Source organism: Corythoichthys intestinalis, chromosome 1 (genome assembly GCF_030265065.1).
Source record: "Corythoichthys intestinalis isolate RoL2023-P3 chromosome 1, ASM3026506v1, whole genome shotgun sequence".
NCBI lineage: Eukaryota > Metazoa > Chordata > Actinopteri > Syngnathiformes > Syngnathidae > Corythoichthys > Corythoichthys intestinalis.
Genome location: NC_080395.1, coordinates 38,853,548 through 38,873,789, shown reverse-complemented (window position 1 = coordinate 38,873,789; position 20,242 = coordinate 38,853,548). Strand labels below are relative to the sequence as shown.

The following is a 20,242-nucleotide window of genomic DNA, read 5'->3' as shown; positions in this document are numbered from 1 at the left end:
GTACGAGCTCAGTGTTCCTAGCTTTCAGACAGAAAGAACATAGAGTCGATACAGCAGACCTGAAAGAGAAACAGTTTACTTGTTTTACGGATTTCACGAACTGCATCAAATTAATTTCAGTGTTGCTGATGCTATCATAAAAGTGTTCCTCTCTCTGAGTAGTATATGAAAGCATATGAAATTTTGGTTTGAAACCTTTTCACATTGTGAACAAAGGATGGTGTAAAACATTAGAAGAAACCAACAGACATTGCCTAATAAAGTACATAAAATAGGTTAAAACCATCAAATATTGGTCAAAAACCAACTGCGAAGTATTTATTTTTATGTTTGTAGTTCTTTTTCAGTAAGACTCACATTTACACACCATTTATACAAATTAATGATGTTCATGTAACATTCCATTTTTTTCACTCTTTATCAAAATTGTATCTTGACTAGTCCCCGTTTTAATGTGGTATAGATTACATAAATATTACACCATAAAAATTAAATCTTGATCATTACTACTGCATTAGATAAGAATGAGGTAGGTTTTCAAATTTGTAAACTGTATAGTTCCTTTTTCAGTATGGTCTGATTATTCCTTCATCATACCTGTCAACCCGAGGCCATTGGTAATCTTACAAATAGTGGCTGGCGTATGTCCTTACAAATTGGTGACTAATCTTACAACGTTCTATATGGCGTGCAATATAAAACAAAAATAAAACTCAATTTTTAAAATAATATCAATTTATTGGTAATATCGTCACATATAACCTGGTGCAATCAAACAACAATCAATATCTTCAGCTACATCCTGATTACTAAAATTTAACTGACTTTTTTTTAATAATTGTATGTAGCACTTTTGACAATTTCTACCATGTCTTTTGATGGCTGCACTTCAGCTCGCAATTCAGTTTGACTTGAAGGTAGTTTGTTAGTGTGTCCAATTATAAATTAAAAAGGTCAATTGATAAAATTAACTTACCGATGCAATTTTTGAGTCAGGGAACATTTCTTTTGCCAATTCTGAGAAGTGATCAGCAATAGTTGCAGGCAAATTTTGTTCGGCAACAAATTGGCAGAATAAAATGTCCGCTTTCATCACTTTTCATTCTGCAGACTGCATCTTTATGACCAGTGTTGTTAATCTTACTTTAAAAGTAATTAATTACTGTTACAAATGACTTCTCCCAAAAAGTAATTGGGTTAGTAACTCTGTTACCTGAATGTAAGAGTAATTAGTTACTTGGCAAAGTAACTGGTGTTACCTTTCATGTTTTTTTTTTTCATTTAAAAAAATAACAAAAAAAAACAGTAACCTTTGCTATGTTTGGAAGCCCTTTAATGTTGTGAATCAACCGCTAAAATTGTTAAGATTGCTCACGTTTTTGCATTAGTTCCCTTCTGTCTACTTTCGACATGTGAACGTTTTAAAACAGTTTCATCATTTAAAGATAGATTCAAGTCAAGATTTTGCCGATTTAGGAGTATTTTAGATAAAAGGTTACTTAGGTTCGCTAGGAAGGTTCACTACAAAAGAGCCTTTCTGAGAAGTCTACTGCTTTATGATGGCGGCTGTTTACCAGCGCCGGCAAGTGTATCATTTAGCATCTAGTTCATATACATGTGATATCTAGCGTAGCATCATGTGGGCGTAGTTTGTAGGCTGTCGGCTACAGTCAGGTATTATTGGAGCCACCTAGCCTAGCATCGTGTTTGCAATGGCGTCACAACTCCCCCTTTCCCACTCCCGCTCTTCTTTCTCCGTGTCTCTGACTTTTCTCGCCTCATTCAACTAACGTAGTAACGCATAGTAACACACATTGTGTCGTTGCCAAAACAGTGACAAAATCCGAAAGGAGAAAAAAAACGTAATGCACGAAAAGCGTACAGATTTTGAACGTGCGGCGTAGACATTTAAAAATCAGTGCTCATTTGTACAAATTACGCCGAAACCGTACAACTTGACAGGTATGCTTCTTTTTTGTGCATACATTAAATGAATGATTTAGAAGTCATATTGCAAGCTGCCTTACCTTGACATGTTGGCGGTGGGGCCTGAAAAAGTAAATGGGAGTTGAGTGTGCACATGAGCTCCGCTTTTCCAACAAGTGTGTATCCAGGGAGACAGCGATAAGCCACAATATCCCCTAGAAATGTTACATGTAGTTAATGTTTCTTGAACATGCAAAATGTATGTTCAAAAATAAATTTCTTAGCATAGTGTGCACCATGAGCAATGAAGAGTAATGACTGCCTGCTCCATATTTTTAAATCCATGAGCTCAAAATAAAATTGTTTTTATATAGTTTGTTACATTAGTATATATGATGATGATTTGTTCCAACCAAAATTGGGTGAAACGGAATAAGTAATTGATAGAGAAGCACAGAATCGTGTGATAATGACAACCACACATTTAATAGTGGGTAGAAATCAAAATGTTGGCTAGTGACTGGCTTTGTTTATTTGGTGTCAAAAATGTCATTGGATTCTGAAATGTATTGATCTGCCATGTTAAAGGTTTGGTATGCAATTCAATATCTGGTGTAAATGAAAAGGCACGGCTGAATGAATGAACGAACGAACGAATGAATTTATTGTCAGTCCTCGAAGGTGACAGAAATTCTTCCTCGACAGGGCCAACAAACACATTCATACATTCCTATCAAACACATGACCCATCTAACACAATAAAAATGGAGAAGTAAAAAAGTTAAAAAAAAAAAAAAAAAAAAAAAAACAAATGATTGCAGATGTGATGCTTATTTCAATGACATACTTTTCTACATAAGAAACTCTTCATACTTTTGACAGGAAAGAATGATTGCCCTAGAAAACTACATCTAAAAGGTCACAGAGGCTATGAGCATGTTATGCAAGAACGTTTAATAATGCAGTTAAAAATAGAAACCTTGACAAGCCCTTATTTCTTTTTAAATTCTATTTTTGATCACAAAGTCTATTTGAGAGTACATATAAACAAATTATATATTGTATGTGTGAAGAGGGCGAGATGTACAGCAAGAGAGAGAGAGAGAGAGAGAGAGAGAGAGAGAGAGAGAGAGAGAGAGAGAGAGAGAGAGAGTTAGAATGAGTGCGTGACAACACTGTGAAGCCTGCCCAACAATTGATCATATATAAATATAGATTAATACCTATTAGGAAATCTTCATCTTCATAGATTATCTCAGCATTCTCCACAACAGGGGGAGGAGGACATTTCTTCAGACGGTAGGCTGGAAAGAAAACTAAAGTTCTTAGTATTTTTGAGACGACGCACAAATTAATTTAATAAGCTGTGGAATACAAACAGGGTCTCTGGACAGCATAATTCCCCTTTTGTAAGATAATTGAAGGGTTTACAATTTGATATTGTACACAGCATTTGTGCTGTACCCCAGATGTATCATAAATTGATGAAGTTCAAACTTGCCATGGCATATGCATCTAATATCCGGGTTAATGTTAATCGTCCATTTATATGTGTGAGCATACAGAGTTGTAAATCAACCAGCATACTCATTTTGCCCGGCAACGTCATCACGGGCAGAGAATGTGATGATGCAATTTGCATTCCACCAAACCCTGTGAACTTGTGACTGTTTTTTTGAGCATTCTCGATATTTTCCCACAGCTAATAAATGACTTAAAAGGACTATAAGGAGTTTGTCACTTTTGTTTTTACTCGTAACTGCCACCTACGGCAGCTCGTGCAAGGAGTGCATGCTTTTAGAAGCACGAACATGAAGCAGCAATCGTTTAGCCCATCAAATCAGCACCAGAAACGTAAAAACAGTTAGTAGCAAGTCTTAAGTGGGTTACAAAAATGTTTTTGCCAAGCAGCGACTAAGAACAGAAGCTAGAAATAGTGCGCTGATGCAGGAAAGTGCGTGGACGTGCCCAGAGTGGTTGACCCCAGCTCTTTCTATTGAAGGTAGGAAAAATTGCTTTTTGGGGCACTCTCAGCTAAAATGTCAGGTCATGGATACTCATCAGGGCATTGGTGGAACATGCATGGAATAGAGAAAGTATTTTAAATTATCTCTAAAAATCCTGTGATCCTTTAAGGTGAATTCTTTCACCACACTAATTCTTCATCTTCAATCCAAAAACTTTTTTTTTTTCATCAAGTGTATTTGAGAAAGAAAAGGAAGAAGGACTGGAGAAATATCAATTTATTAATGGGTTTTGTGTACCATGGAAGTTGAGTATGAAGAATCCACCAGTTGAAAAGTCAGAGTGAAAGCGGATCAGAACCGTGGAGCTGGAACTGTAGGCCGACTCTAATGCTGTGTTACCACTGAAGACTCCCAACTGAGGACTGGATGCATCTGGACCATCCCTGCATGAGGTATGTGTGGCATTACACATATGACAAAAACACTTAAAACCTACTGCAGAAGCAGAAGACTATATTTTAATTATATAAATTCATACCCATCATACCATCCATTTATACCATCACTCAGTCTGAACAAGCCGAGCCCCTATTACCAGCTGCTTTTTTATTATTATTACCCCCCTTACATAACTTTAATTTTCTGTGCTTGATCTGCATTTGCTGTCTAATTTAAATATTATATGTATTGCGTCACCATGTAACAATCCACAACTTGTTTTGAAGAGAAGTCAAAAGAGAATAAATGAGACGCTATTACATAGTTAATGTTCATCTACTAGGTCTGCAGTTGCAGTGATTTATTTTGTGGTGCCTTTGTTTTCATGTTCACCCTTTTGCAAACAAGTTCATTGAACAAAGCCCTTGGATTAAAGGCTTAACTTAGTTCATTAAATATTGAACGTTGTTGAAAGGTTACATTTTCTAAAGTTCCTAAATGCTCCTTTTTTGTGTTTTTAATGAGCATGCATTTGGATTAAACAGGGGTTGTAAAATTTTAATTCAAAATGAGTGCCCGGAATCTCTTGGCTCCTCAATAATTCAAGGTTCTCTGTAGGTGTTGGAACTTATTTAGTGAATAGAAATGTAGAAATGTGCTATTTGTCTATTTAAGCACAGATTGTATCGGGTCTGTCGAGTGGTTTTAACATTTCCGCCCGAAACACAACCCCAGTATTATTTTATACAATTTAATTGAATCGTCTTTGTTGTCTTCCATCTATAATTCATGCTTGATTTTGAAAAGTGCCAGAAATTCTTCTTTAGCTAAATAAAAGCTTGAGTTGGTGGTGCAATGTTTTAATAAGGCATATCTTCCAGGTACAGTAGTTCAAACATTAACATTTAAGGTTTTCCCTAATACATTTACTCACCAGATAGGAGAACGTCTGTCGAGTCAGCTCTTCTTTGTCCTGGGCCATGTGGCCCCCATGTAGTGTACGTATTTTAGTCTATGTTCTATGTTGCTTTCCTGCCCCTCCTTACCTTTTGTTTCCTCCTGAATAAATAGGGTTGCCATAGGGCTATCTGGGCGAACAGCAGCTTACGGCCACAAAAGCTACATCGACCTTCTGCATATTCTTTTTAGCCACATTAGGTGCCCATGAACCTAACTTCAAATCTAACAGATACGCGATTGAGTAGGCGTCGAAACCTCTTGTTACCTCACGATACGATCTGATTTGCGATACAATGCTCACGATAACGATGATCTGACGATATGGCGATACAACGATTATCGATACATTGGTCAGGAAATCATTCTAGGATATTCAAACAACTAATAAACAGAAAAAACAAGCTTCTGCTGTGAATTGGAATGAGTTTATCGCTCGTAGACATCCAATCCATTTGGATTGAACGTCTATGGCCGTCAGGGGCAGCCAATGCCAGGCAATGGGTAATTTTGGGCCATTTAAGGTCATTTACCTGTTGATTTTCAGTTATTTCCTGTAGATTTTGCGGTATTTTATGGGTCACTTCCTGTTTACAGTTGTGGTCAAAAGTTTACATACACTTGTGAAGAACATAATGTCATGGCTCTCTTGAGTTTCCAGTTATTTCTACAACTCTGATTTTTCTATGATAGAGTGATTGGAACAGATACTTCTTTGTCACAAAAAACATTCATGAAGTTTGGTTCTTTTATGACTTTATTATGGGTGAACAGAAAAAAGTGATCAAATCTGCTGGGTCAAAAAATATACATACAGCAGCGCTAATATTTGGTAACATGTCCCTTGGTCATTTTCACTTCAATTAGGCGCTTTTGGTAGCCATCCACAAGCTTCTGGCAAGCTTCTGGTTGAATCTTTGACCACTCCTCTTGACAGAATTGGTGCAGTTCAGTTAAATTTGATGACTATCTGACATGGACTTGTTTCTTCAGCATTGTCCACAAGTTCTCAATGGGGTTTTGGGAAGGCCATTCGAAAACCTTAATTCTAGCCTGATTTAGCCATTCCATTACCACTTTTGATGTGTGTTTGGGGTCATTGTCCTGTTGGAACACCCAATTGTGCCCAAGACCCAAACTTCGGGCTGATGACTTTAGGTTATCTTGAAGAATTTGAAGGCAATTCTCCTTCTTCATTATCCCATTTACTCTCTGTAAAGCACCAGTTCCATTGGCAGCAAAACATCCCCACAGCATAATACTACCACCACCGTGCTTGACGGTAGGCATGGTGTACTTGGGGTTAAAGGCCTCACCTTTTCTCCTCCAAACATATTGCTGGGCATTGTGGCCAAAGAGCTCGATTTTTGTTTCGTCTGACCACAGAACTTTCCTCCAGAAGGTCTTATCTTTGTCCATGTGATCAGCAGCAAACTTCAGTCGAGCCTTAAGGTGCTGCTTTTGGAGCAAGGGCTTCCTTCTTGCACGGCAGCCTCTCAGTCCATGGAGATGCAAAACACGCTTGACTGTGGACACTGACACCTGTGTTCCAGCAGCTTCTAATTCTTGGCAGATCTGCTTTTTGGTGATTCTCGGTTGAATCTTCACCCTCCTGACCAATTTTCTCTCAGCAGCAGGTGATAGCTTGCGTTTTCTTCCTGATCGTGGCAGTGACAAAACAGTGCCAAGCACTTTATACTTACAAACAATTGTTTGCACTGTTGCTCTTGGGACCTGCAGCTGCTTTGAAATGGCTCCAAGTGACTTTCCTGACTTGTTCAAGTCAATGATTCGTTTTTTCAGATCCATGTATGTATATCTTTGACCCAGCAGATTTGATCACATTTTCTGTTAACCCATAATAAAGTCATAAAAGAACCAAACTTCATGAATGTTTTTTGTGACAAAGAAGTATCTGTTCCAATCACTCTATCGGAGAAAAACCAGAGTTGTCGAAATAACTGGAAACTCAAGAGAGCCATGACATTATGTTCTTCACAAGTGTATGTAAACTTTTGACCAACACTGTATTTTGAGTTGCAGAACAGGAAGTGACCTGGGAATCATCCAAATGAATAGGTAGTGACTCAAACTCAACAGGAAATGAAAATAAATGTAAATGCCCTAAAATGAACAGTAAGTGACCTTGAAATGCCCCGAAAATCGGACAGAATGACTGTGATTGCTATGTTTTCGAATGAACGAAGGTTCCCAGTCTAAATGGATTGGGCGTCCAGCACCGTCAATGCAGCCTTAAGCCTGAGTTACACTCCTGCGTTGCGGTGACGGCGAAGCAACTACGGTGTCAATGAGCATTCGTTAGTTCTGCGGCGTTGCTCTGTAATTCACCGCCAAGCCACTAGAGGGGTGTGGCGTTGTGTACGGTTTTGGGGTACGCTTGTCGACTTCCTCCAGTTTTCTTTTGGTTACATAATGCCAAAGGAGAATAAAAATAAACAATGCCAGAGGGAACGCTTGAATGTGGATCTTCACGAATTGTTTGCCATTTGGCAATCTTTATAATGTCTTGACAAGGCATTGTAGAGGTTGTCGTACTTGCGGACCTCTTTGATGATACTCTCATCTGCTTGGTCCATTTTTACATGTAGCATTTTACATGTTTGAAAATGGCGTTGATTTCGCACTGAACCGGAAACAACAGTCTGAGCTACCAATCACAGTCTACTTGCGTCACGTCTCCACGCGTTGGTCTGAAAATTGAGGAGATGCAAGTCAGGCTACAGTGAAGTGTCGTAAATCGGGTCTGCCTTGGCGGCATAGGTCTGCCGCAGAAGCATAACTCAGCCTTTAGAGTTAACTGAGATACTATTATGGTGGAAGATTTTGGTATCAAGTTGTTGGTTCATTTTTATTTTATTTTTTTAGACATTGACACCTTTTTAAAACGATTTCTCAATTCTTGGAAGTAGCATATCGATAACATTTTGGGATACAAAGTATTACTATATCACCATTTCGATATTTTGTCACACCCCTACTATTGAGATAGTTAGTTTTGAGCTTGTTTAAACATCATGACTCCAAATATTAACAGGAATGATATACACCACATATTTCACAGCTTCTTTCAAGTTTAAGCAATTTCCATACGTTAGGAAGGCAGTAAGATGAATGAATCCACAAAGTAGCTCTAAAAATGCATTTGTATGTAAACTGATGTCCTTGCATGATATGGAAAATGCATACTGTATGTTAAGAATTTGGAACTGTGTCAAAAATGCTTGCTATATAGAGAGATTCAAATGTGAACTATCAGCGCAATATTACCATACTGCAATACATCATGGGTGTCATCTTTTCTGGCTCCCAAGAATCTAGAGTGGAATATCGTAGTTTAAGCACAATTGCCATGCTAAATAAAAAGGATGGACAAGCCCTATATCGGAGAGGTTGGAGAGTAGTGGCGAATTGTTTACAGTAGTGTTTCCCAACCACTGTGTGCCACAGGAAATTATTTGCCAAGATGTCATACATTGTAATATTGCGAGATAAAAGTTGAAATATTACGGGAATAAAGTCATAATATTATGAGAGAAAAATCTAAAAATTACGAGCAGTGTTGTCACTAATGCCTTACTAAGTAACGCGTTACTGTAATTTGATTACTTTCAGTTACGAGCAATCTAACGCATTCATTATTCCAAACTAGTTATCTGATTAAAGTTAGTTTGCTTAGTGCCTGTGCGTTACTATTTTGTTATTGCCTCATAATGTATGTAGAAGGAAGAATACTGTAGTCATGTACAAAAAACATTTCAAATAGAAATGCTGCTCTTAAGTTTGGGAGTGATATCACATGTCACGTTTTCTAATCGGAGGACAAAAAAAACGGGTCATGGCTATTACCAAGCTGTGTGAGCTCTGCGAGGGCGGTCAAAACAACATAGCCAAGCTACTTCGTCAGGACAGCAACAGTGAAAGAGGTAGGAGAGATACCACAAATGGCTGCATTTGGTCACTGGAAATACAGCCATTACTTCACATTTTTGTCCAATAAAAATGACAAAAATATCTCTGTGCCAAAAAGACTGTTGACCTCTAAAAACTCAAAAACACATCCAATTCAAGGAACCATTTCGAATTACAGCACAACACAAAAAAATCGAAACAAAGGAGACAGCCAGCACGTCTACAGTTTGTAATCAGCCTTTACGTACATTTTATAGTTACAATTTGTAAGCATATGCGGAGTTTGACTTTTGTGTGTGTGTGTGTGTGTGTGGGGGGGGGGGGGGGGGCAAAACATGTTGATGACCCTGAAACAAAAGTCAAAAGTTTGGATACACCTCATCATTTGTGCGTTTTCTATATTTTTTTTTACATTGTAAACAAAACTCTATTTACATTGTAAATTCTCGATGAAGATATCAAAACTATGAATGAACAGGTGGAATTATGTTCTTGGCAAAAGAAATGAAATACTGTATTTTCCGCACAATAAAGCGCACCGGATTATAAGGCACACCTTCAATAAATGACATATTTTAAAACGTTTTCCATATACAGTGGGGAGAACAAGTATTTGATACACTGCTTTTGCTGGTTTTCCCACTTGCAAGCCATGTAGAGGTCTGTAATTTGTATCATAAGTTCTCTTCACCTGTGAGGGACGGAATCTAATACAAAAATCCAGAAAATCACATTGTAGAATTTTTAAATAATACATTTGTATTTAACTGCATGAAATAAGTATTTGCTACATTACCAACTAGTAAATATTTCTGCTCTTAGTTCTTTTTTAAGAACCCCTCCTGTTCTCCACTCATTACCGGAAGTAACTGCACCTGTTTGAACTTGTTACCTGTATAAAAGACACCTGTTCACATGCTCAAACAAACAAACTCCAACCTCTCCACAATGGCCAAGACCAAAGAGCTGTGTAAGGACATCAGGGATAAAATAATAGACCTGCACAAGGGCTACAGGAAAATAAGCAAGCAGCTTGGTGAGAAGGTAACAACTGTTGGAGCGATTATTAGAAAATGGAAGAAGTTCAAGTTGACGGTCAATCTGCCTCGTTCTGGGGCTCCATGCAAGATCTCACCTCGTGGGGCATCACTGATCATGAGGAAGGTGAGGGATCAGCCCAGAACTACACGGCAGGACCTGGTCAATGACCTGAAGAGAGCTGGAACCACACTCTCGAAGAAAACCATCGGAAACACATTATGCCGTCATGGATTAAAATCCTACAGTGGACGCAAGGTCCCGCTGCTGAAGCCAGTGCATGTCCAGACACGTCTGAAGTTCGCCACTGACCATCTGGATGATCCAGAGGAGCAATGGGAGAAGGTCATTTGGTCGGATGAGACCAAAGTTGAACTTTTTGGTCTAAACTCGGCTCGTCGTGTTTGGAGGAGAAAGAAGGATGAGTACAACCCCAAGAACACCATCCCAACTGTGAAACATGGAGGAGGAAACATCATTTTTTGGGGCTGCTTCTCTGCCAATGGTACAGGATGACTGCACTGTATTGAGGGGAGGATGGATGGGGCTATGTATCTCCAGATTTTGGCTGACAACCTCCTTCCTTCAGTGAGAGCCCTGAAGATGGGTCGTGGCTGGGTCTGCCAGCATGACAACGACCCAAAGCACACAGCCAAGGCCACTAAAAAGTGGCTCCGTAAGAAGCATCTTAAGGTCCTGGAGTGGCCTAGCCAGTCACCAGATCTGAACCCGATAGAAAATCTATGGAGGGAGCTGAAAGTCCGTGTTGCCCGGCAGCAGCCCCGAAACCTGAAGGCTCTGGAGAAGATCTGCATGGAGGAGTGGGCCAAAATCCCTGCTGCAGTGTGTGCAAATCTTGTCAAGGACTACAGGAAACGTATGGTATCTGTAGTAGCAAACAAAGGTTTCTGTACCAAACAAGTTTGATTTTTGTGATGTATCAAATACTTATTTCATGTAATTAAATGCAAATTTATTATTTAAAAATCATACAACGTGATTTTCTGGTTTTTTTGTATTAGATTCCGTCCCTCACAGTTGAATAGAATTTATGATACAAATTACAGACCTCTACATGCTTTGCAAGTGGGAAAACCAGCAAAATCGGCAGTGTATCAAATACTTGTTCTCCCCACTGTATAAGGCGAACCGCATTATAAGGCGTATAGAATAAACGCTACACTAGAGGTTGGGGTTATTTTATGCATCCATTAGACGGTGCTGCGCTAAAGGGAATGTCAGCAAAACAGCAACACAACAGCAAGGTAAAACATGTAGTGCAAAATTTATATCACATAGTGGAGGGGAACATTTTTCTTTTCCACAGTCACCCTTTTTGTGTTAAATGGGTATATTATGATGGAGAGTGTTATTTGTGGTTTTCATATTATAATGGTGCAATTTTGTAAGCCCATTTTTTTTTTGCAAATTTTCATAAATCTGTCAAAAAAAAATAATAATAAATAAAATAAACCTGTTGCGGCTCAATATCGATTCATATGTAAGGCGCAGCGGATTATAAGGCGCACTGTCGGCTTTTGAGAAAATGTAAGTCTTTTAGGTGCGCCTTATAGTGCGGACAATACGGTAACTGAAAACAGATTCTATATTCTACTTTCTTCAAAGTATCCACCCTTTGCTCGTATTACTGTTTTTGCACACTTTTGGCACTCTCTCAGTGAGCTTCAAGATACAGACACCTGAAAAGGTTTTCACTTCACAGGTATGCCTTATCAGGGTTAATAAATGGAATTTGTTTCCTTTTCAATGGGGTTGGGGCCATCATTTGTGTTGCATTGAATGAGGTGTGTCCAAACCTTTGGCCTGTACTCGATATATACATAATATACATCTTGACACTGTTCGTGTTCACCCCTCGGTTCAAGCTCAGTTGTTGTTGAAGCTTTCAAAAGCTTAGGTTTAAAGAAATTCTAAATATCCATCTTGCCTCTTCAGCTGTAGTTTTGGCTAAGAAAAGAAAAGGATCGTCTCTAAGGTGCTAGTCACATGATCTGTTCAAAAAATAATTTGGACCCATAATGAAGTACTTTATATGATTCTTGTTCATTTCGTTCATTTTTGTTGTTTGTTTTATTGTTTTACAACTTTTTTAGACAACATTTTAGTGATTAGGTCTTTAAAGGGGAAGCTCAGAATGTTTGACATTAATCTTCGAGTTAGCCGGGGTTTAATTAGTCGGTGGAGTTGATGTGAACAAATTCTGTGCAGTTTTTCAGCTATTTGTTAGTTTCAGGGCTCCGGAGTGGCTAAGCTAGCGCTGAAATAAACTTCATCAACTAATTAAACCCCCGTAACTTGAAGATTAGGTCTTATGTGAAAAATTCAATTACATGCGATGACATTTTTCTGTCGTCATGCTTATGTTGAGGCAGCAAAGGGAGAAAAATTGGTAAAAATTAACTGATAAATTACTTTTAAAGTAACTTAGTTACTTTTATAATGAATTAATCAGCAAAGTAACTAGATTAATTTTTTGTGGCATAATCAGTAATCAATAATTAAATTGCTTTTTCAAGTAATCTGTGACAACACTGATTACGAGATTAAAATTGTGTTGTTGCTTATTTCTGTTATGTGAACCACAAGTTGGTTTGGTTTCACTGGCTTCAACTTTTGGCGGCGTAAGGTCTATTTGAACAGAAAACTGCTTTTGATGTAATATTAGGAGATTGAACTAAAATCAGGAGCAAAAAGTCATAAAATTATAATTTTAAATAGTTAATTTAGTTACAAAATGCATACAACATTCATGCTCATGAGTGTTTGGTAAGATTTAATCATATTGTGCAGTATGTAAATGCAAAGAATTTCAAGCTACCGCCCAATTAAAGAAACAGTGTGGTGGTGTCACATAGCAGAAAGCAAAAAACAACAGGGAACGTTTGGCAACATTCCCTGACATTTGGAAGCAGTTGCTGCCACCGTTACCCATGAGTAAACGGGTATGTGGGGCCGAAGAGCAGCAAGCACAAATCAGTGAGATATGAAGTACACGGCAATGTACCAGACGCGACATTCAGGGCTAGAATGATTAATGAGATTATGGAACAAAAGAGGACTGGTGAAGAGAGAACCCAGTATAGTTGCTAAAAAAAGTACTTGCATGAGAAGCAATATCAGACGAGAGCAGCAATTCTTTCTTTTTTCTTTTTTTTCTTTTGCATTTTGAGTCACATAAGTTAAAGAAAACCATCCTTATATACAGTGGGAAAGGAAATTGTGAACCCTTGAGATTTTCTTAAATTTCTGCATTAATTATTCATTAAATGTGGTCTGATCTAAATTTAATTAATTAAATTCAAGAATAAACTGAGTCTGCTTAAACTAACACCAAACACAAACAGCGTTATTGAAATTAACATAAAATAAGTACTGTTATTGAATACCTAAGATTGTATAACTGGTTGACCATCCTTTGACAGCAATAACCTTAATCAAACATTTCCTGTAGTTGCAGAGGTGCAAAATTATCAGGATGAATTTTGGTTAAGCAAGTTTCCTGAGTTAGAAGGTTTTGCAGCATCTCGTCCACATTGAGGTCAGGAAATAAAGTATTGCATATTTTTTATGAAGCCATATGGTTGTTGATTTGATTTTGAGTTTCTCCCATTCATGATTGCAACTTGTCCAGGCCCAGAAGAAGCAAAGCAACTCCGTACTATGATACTCCCTGCACCATGCTTTCCTCAACCCTTGGCATTGTTTGTTCTTCCAAGATAACTGAACTTTGGTTACATCTGTCCATAGTATATTACACCAAAATATGCTATGAAAACTGCAAGTGCTCTTTATTACACTTAAAAATTAGAGCCAAGTTTTATGCCTTCTTTCTTGGTGTTCTCATATGAATGCAAGTGTGGCTTTTCAAGAAAAATGTTTTTATCCCTCTTCAGCTAACACACTTGGGTTGTTTGTTTTAAAACTCATTTAGCATTCTGTTCTGTGCTCACGCAGTCATCCTTACAGGACGGCCACTCTGTAGAATTAGAGCAACCGTGCTGAACTTGTCCCATTTGTAGAAAATATGTCTAACTGTGGACTGATTAACATCAAGACCTTGAGAAATGCTTAACTTTGCACTGACAGTAACAGACAAACTAAGTGCAGTGTGGAAAGGTCTAAATACTGTACGATAATGCTCATCTATGTATTTAACCAAACTCATCTTCGTGCAAAGTCACAACTAGCAAGACATAGTATTGAATTTTATGTTTTGTGTATATTTATTTACATTATTTATAGGGCTGTCAAACGATTAAATTTTTTAATCGAGTTAATCACAGCTTAAAAATTAATTAATCGCAATTCAAACCATCTCTAAAATATGCCATATTTTTCTGTAAATTATTGTTGGAATGGAAAGATGAGACGCAAGACGGATATATACATTCAACATAATGTACATAAGTACAGTAAGTAAGTAAGATGGCATTAACAATTGTTAACATTCTTTCTGTTAAAGGGATCCACAGATAGAAAGACTTGTAGTTCTTCAAAGATAATGTTAGTACAAGTTATAGTAATTTTGTATTAAAAACCCCCTTAATGTTTGCGTTGTCATAAAATTAGTAAAATTTTCAATCAAAAAATAAACTAGTAGCTCGCCATTGTTGACGTCGTCAAGCGGTGACGTCACATGGGCTCCCTGTCATTCTTCCAGTGTCTAACTACGTAAGGTAGTGATTGAAATACATCACAAGGTGTCAATGGCGTGTTTTAAATTACTTAGAAATCAAGCCAATGAGTGTTTTTTTGTCCCTCGACTGACGCCGTAGTTCCCTGTTTACTGTGTCCATCCATTATATTTCACGTCATTTAAGTGCTGGCTTCACAACGTACGAGACCTCTGATAGTTTGTATATTGTGACTAAATATTGCCATCCGGTGTATTTGCTGAGCTAAATGAAATGTTCGAATAGAGTTTGACCAAAGTCTGAGTAAGTTTTATGTGTATTTTGCATAGCTGTTTTGATTGGGAATGCCAGTTCTTTGCATTCTTGTTTAACTGTGTGAGAATAGGGCCTCATTAATACAGATTGAAGCGCTTTTCTTTTTGTGAAAATTATTATTATTATTATTATTTTTTGATGGATCGAAATATTATTTTTGCTGTGCTTTCACTAAATAATACTTATGTTTGTTGTGTAGGAGTTGCCAAAGCTTTTGAGAGATAGGAATATTATTTTTGTTGTGCTTTCACTAAAAGATACTTTATGTTTGTTGTGAAGGAGTTGCCAAAGCTTATGCCAATAAATGGTACGGTCCAATGAACGCCTGTGTTCACTTGCCTTTCTCTGCATCTTAGCTCTGAATGCGCAAAAAAACCGGCACCGTTGTAATCTGTTAACGTGATTAATTAAAAAAAATAATTACCGCCCGTTTACGCGATAAATTTGACAGCACTAATTATTTATTTATATCATATATGTATTTTATAAACCGTATTTACTGAATTTACATTTCAGTACCTTTTAAATGTATACACGTAAGTTTAAATGTTTAAAAATCACACACACACACACACACACACACGCACACACACGCACACACACACACACACACACACACACACACACACACACACACACACAAAACTTCCATCTTGTAATGTTTTCTCAATGTATACTTTTCCTATAAATAATATTACCTTGTTAAAAAAATTAAAACCCCAGGGTTGAAACAACCCTACTTTGTACATTCCTACTTTGGAGATACTTGTCATCTGAAGAGAAGGACTGACAAACTTAACAGGTCTCATGCAGCAGAAAAAAAGTAGTATTTAATGTTGTTTCATTTATTTTGGTCTCAGTGATCCACTAGCAGAGTTGATAACCCAGGAGCCTACAGTCTGTCTCAACACACCATGAGAGGGGGGCTATTAAGCGTTGCAAACATACAACTTTCATTTGTCCCTTTAGAGGCCTTCAGAAATGTTTTGGATGCATCATTAAATGCAACCTCTAACTTTTTAATGTTTATTGCGCTCAAAGGAGGGCAAAAACAGAAGCATCGACACTAGATGCTGGAATGTTTTTCCCCTCCAGTGTCATCTCAATACATGTGAAATTTTTTTGGTATTATAGTATTGTGTTTATGTGACACCTTCAGCATATTGTCATCAATGCAATACAGTGATCCCTCGTTTTTCACGTTTAATGGGGACCAGAAACCCTGCGATATGTGAAAACCTTGAAGTAGCCCCCCCCCCCTTTTTTTTTTTTGCGCGTGTGTACAATGTATTTATTATGATTTATCATTGGAAAGACATACTTATAAGACATGTTTTTTTACTCTTTATTCAAAAGTATAATTAAAAAAACTTTTATGTAAGTATATTTTCATAAATTGTTTTTAAGCACTTCAAATGTAATAATTATGATATGAATAGTTTTATGATAAGTTTTAAACATGGTACGGTCAAATCCGCTCAAGTTGCTCACTTACACACAATAAGTTGCCACAACAACTGTTTAACAAGTTAAATGATGTTAACGCATGCAGCGCTTTGAAGTTTCGGCTTACAAGCGTCTCTCGCAAGATCAAACCTTAACTGTCAGTCAATCATCATTAACTTTAATAAGCAAATCCAGTGCACTGCCTAACCAAGAAAAGCGGCAGGAGACTGTGATCCGATTAGGACAGCTCTTTAAAATACTGCATTTATATATTTACCGTAATTTCCCGAATATAACATGCACTTTTTTCCCCCCAAAATCAACTCGTAAAATCATGGTGCGCATTATAAACGGGTACATGGATGGAGACAGCAAAAAAAAAAAAAAAAAAAAAATATATATATATATATATATATATATATATATGAACCGATTTTTTTTTTTTTTTTATTGACTCGGCCACGTTGTGTTGAAGAAACGTATGCGGTGATCCATTGCCGAACATTACGGTACGTGACGTCACCATTTTGTTTCGGTAATACTTCACTCTGATCGGCCGAATGATTTTGTCTGTGTTAAATTCTGCTTTTTTCACTCTTCATAAAGCACAGAATTTGGTTTCTTGAACTCATTTGAGTCAACGTTTATTGCAGCTCCGCAACTCGGACCATAACAAACGTAACAACAGACTTCCTGTGTGTGTCCGTCAACTATATCTGTCCGTCGGGAAACTCAAACCCAAATAACAATAGTTCCTATTGTTACTGTCGACAGCGATGAGCTCTTTCGGACTTCCGACTTACGTTCTCACTTTCATTTTACCGTATCAATCCACGGAAGAAACATTTATTCATCATGATGAAACGAGCAAGTTATATAGCAGCCTTTAAAAGAAAAGTCACATCTGTTTTGTTTTCTCCTAGATTCTGGTAAGTTGGAGAAGTTGTCAAATCATATTATTACCGTAAATATTGTCAGTTTATGGTAATGATTTGAACTACCAATATGCTATGTTTGTGCTGTGTTTTACCATTCGGTAAAATGACATTTCTGTATCTGTACACGAAATCTGTTTTCTTGTAATCTTCTATTTATTGGTGCTAAAATTAGGGTGCACGTTATAAACGGGTACAATAATTTTGCTAGATTTTACAAGTAAATTTGGGGTGCGCATTATACACGGGTGCACCTTATATTTGGGAAATTACGGTATTTTTAAATTGAACAAAAAAAAAAAAAAATCCGCGATGGACTGAGGTCGCGAAATTTGAAGCGTGAAGTAGCGAGGGATCACTGTAGTTCGTTTCTAACGTAAACACGTTAAAGCACTCACTTCTAAATACTATCCTGTTAATGTGGTGTAGGTGAATTGAGCTTTGCAATTGTCTTTCGTGTTTTCACCAATGTCCCATTATAAAATACTTTACAAGGTCAGCAAAGGAATGTGTATATAGATTCAGTGCAGTGTTCGGCGAGCACAAGCTTCACAAAAATCCCCCATTAGCTTACATGTTTGTAGGCCTCTCCATGCATGTGCCAATGGACTCTGAAGGGCAGCAAAATTGATAGCAAGCACTGTGGATGTATGACTTTCGAAGTGCCAGAAACTGAAGTCTTGTACCTTCATTTTTAAATGGTTAGTCCGATTCCACTTCACTTGGTTTCAATCAAAGTAAATACACCAACGTGGGGCCAACATGCAACTAGTAAGTGAGACTATTCTCTAAAGGTGACCCAAACCTGTCAGATACAGACAAATTCCACTGGATTTGGAAGTCCAGCTCCAGTGCTCCTTTTATTACATTGCCTACTCCCCAATGAATCTGATTATTACTACCAGAGTTACCAAGCCCTCCCCAGGCTCTGCCGTGGCCGGTCCACTGATTCAGATTAAATTGGTCAGAGGTCCCATTGTAAATGCATTGCTCTCACACACTCTGTATGACAATCTTGGGACATTGAATGTCATTACTGCTACAATACAGCCTGGGTTTACATAAACCAGTGTATGTATCAGGAGGGTGTATAGTTGAGAGCCCTACAAATCCCCAAAAGCACAACCGGTACAATGAGTCTCATATACTCATGTCACTGACATTTCATACACTTTCACCTGTAATAACAAGTCGAAAAAAATATTGAGCTGTAATGCATCATACTGAACATTTGTCAAATGTGTATATCTGTGAGGTTTTAAGCTACATGAGAAGGAAAACCACACCTTAGTATGATATATTGGAGTTCTTCCCCATTGCTAACTATATCCTCAATTATAAAAATAAAAACATGCAGATAGAAGTGTATGCACAAATCAACAGAAGTGAATTACGGTATTTATTATATTTATATCATTATTTGTGTTTGTTATATTCCATTAGGTTCAAGCTTACCATACAGCAATGTAATCAGTGACAGGCTCAGTCTGCAACAAGGTGAAGTTGATGTAAACTCCATGTCCGTGGGGAACGGCGATGAGCCAACTACAGTCTTGGGAATTGGGGTATTCATTGGGGTACTGAGGTGAATAAATGGTCCCATTTTCTGCTGTGATATTGTAGCCACAGGGAGCTGTAAAGGCAGAATAATAAAATATTATTTTATCTAGAATTAAAGGACAATTTTAAAATATTTTGGGCCTCCGCGACATTAAAGAAAAAAGCATAAAGGGGGTTGGAAGATGGCATCTAATCTATTACCTCTGAAGTAACAACGGGAACCATAATCAATCAAAATTTTATAGTTCATGAAGATACAAGTTCATTAATTGTTTTTGAAAGCAAAACAAAATGAGCGCTCTACAAGCATCCAACCAGCAGAAGGAGCAAATTATTTTTGTGCTGATGAATTTTGACTCTGATGAAGAAAACATTCCAGCGTCTACTGGAAGATGAGCTTCATCTATGAAGACCTCTTCAATGTCACAAATCCGCCTGGTAGAGGAGAGGGTTTCTCCATTAGTTTCAGGGGTGCTAGAGCCTATCCCAGCTAATTATGGGCAGTAAACAGCTTACATAAGGTGATGATATTTTGATTTCAATAAAAGAGGACACTCGGCCCGCCGTCAAGATACTTAAATTATACTCGAAGTTCACTCAAAGATGCCATATCACTTTAATATATTTCAAGTATGCCTCCTCCGTATGGATAGGAAATCCAGTTTCATGACGAAATAATAGCTGGATAACCAAAGACACGAATTCAAATTCTCAGAGGTTACTCAACATACTTATAATTATTATTATTATTCCTAAAATAATACCGTGGAAAAAACAATGAATGAAATAAGGATTAAAATAAATAAATAATGCCTTTTCTGTATTAGTGCGTCATCCTTGAACAAAGTAATAGTTGTCTTTTCAATTCTTACTGTACAAATAAATAATCTGAAACAATGTTCTAAGTAATACCTCTCCTGTAGAAAACCCATCTTTAATAAAAAGCTCTTTTCTCTTTACAGTGAAATAATGTAAATCAAACAGTAGCCTCACAACAATACTAATTTAACAAAACAAAAATGTCACTTTATTCCTTAGTTTTCTCCCCATTCCTGTTTTACAGTATTCTTCTCCC

General features: G+C 37.4%; 1 protein-coding gene across 2 annotated transcripts in view; it reads right to left on the bottom strand.

Annotated features, from left to right (window-relative positions):
* The window catches only part of LOC130927696 (CUB and sushi domain-containing protein 1-like), a 687,910-nt gene that overhangs the window by 72,590 nt on the left and 595,078 nt on the right, over positions 1-20,242 (bottom strand). For both annotated transcript variants that reach the window (XM_057853669.1, XM_057853670.1), the window contains exons 45-48: positions 19,063-19,240; positions 4,191-4,336; positions 3,150-3,230; positions 2,028-2,141 (exon numbers count right to left, since the gene is read on the bottom strand). In XM_057853669.1, coding sequence (XP_057709652.1) covers positions 2,028-2,141; positions 3,150-3,230; positions 4,191-4,336; positions 19,063-19,240 — 519 coding nt within the window. The remainder of the gene's footprint in view (positions 1-2,027; positions 2,142-3,149; positions 3,231-4,190; positions 4,337-19,062; positions 19,241-20,242) is intronic.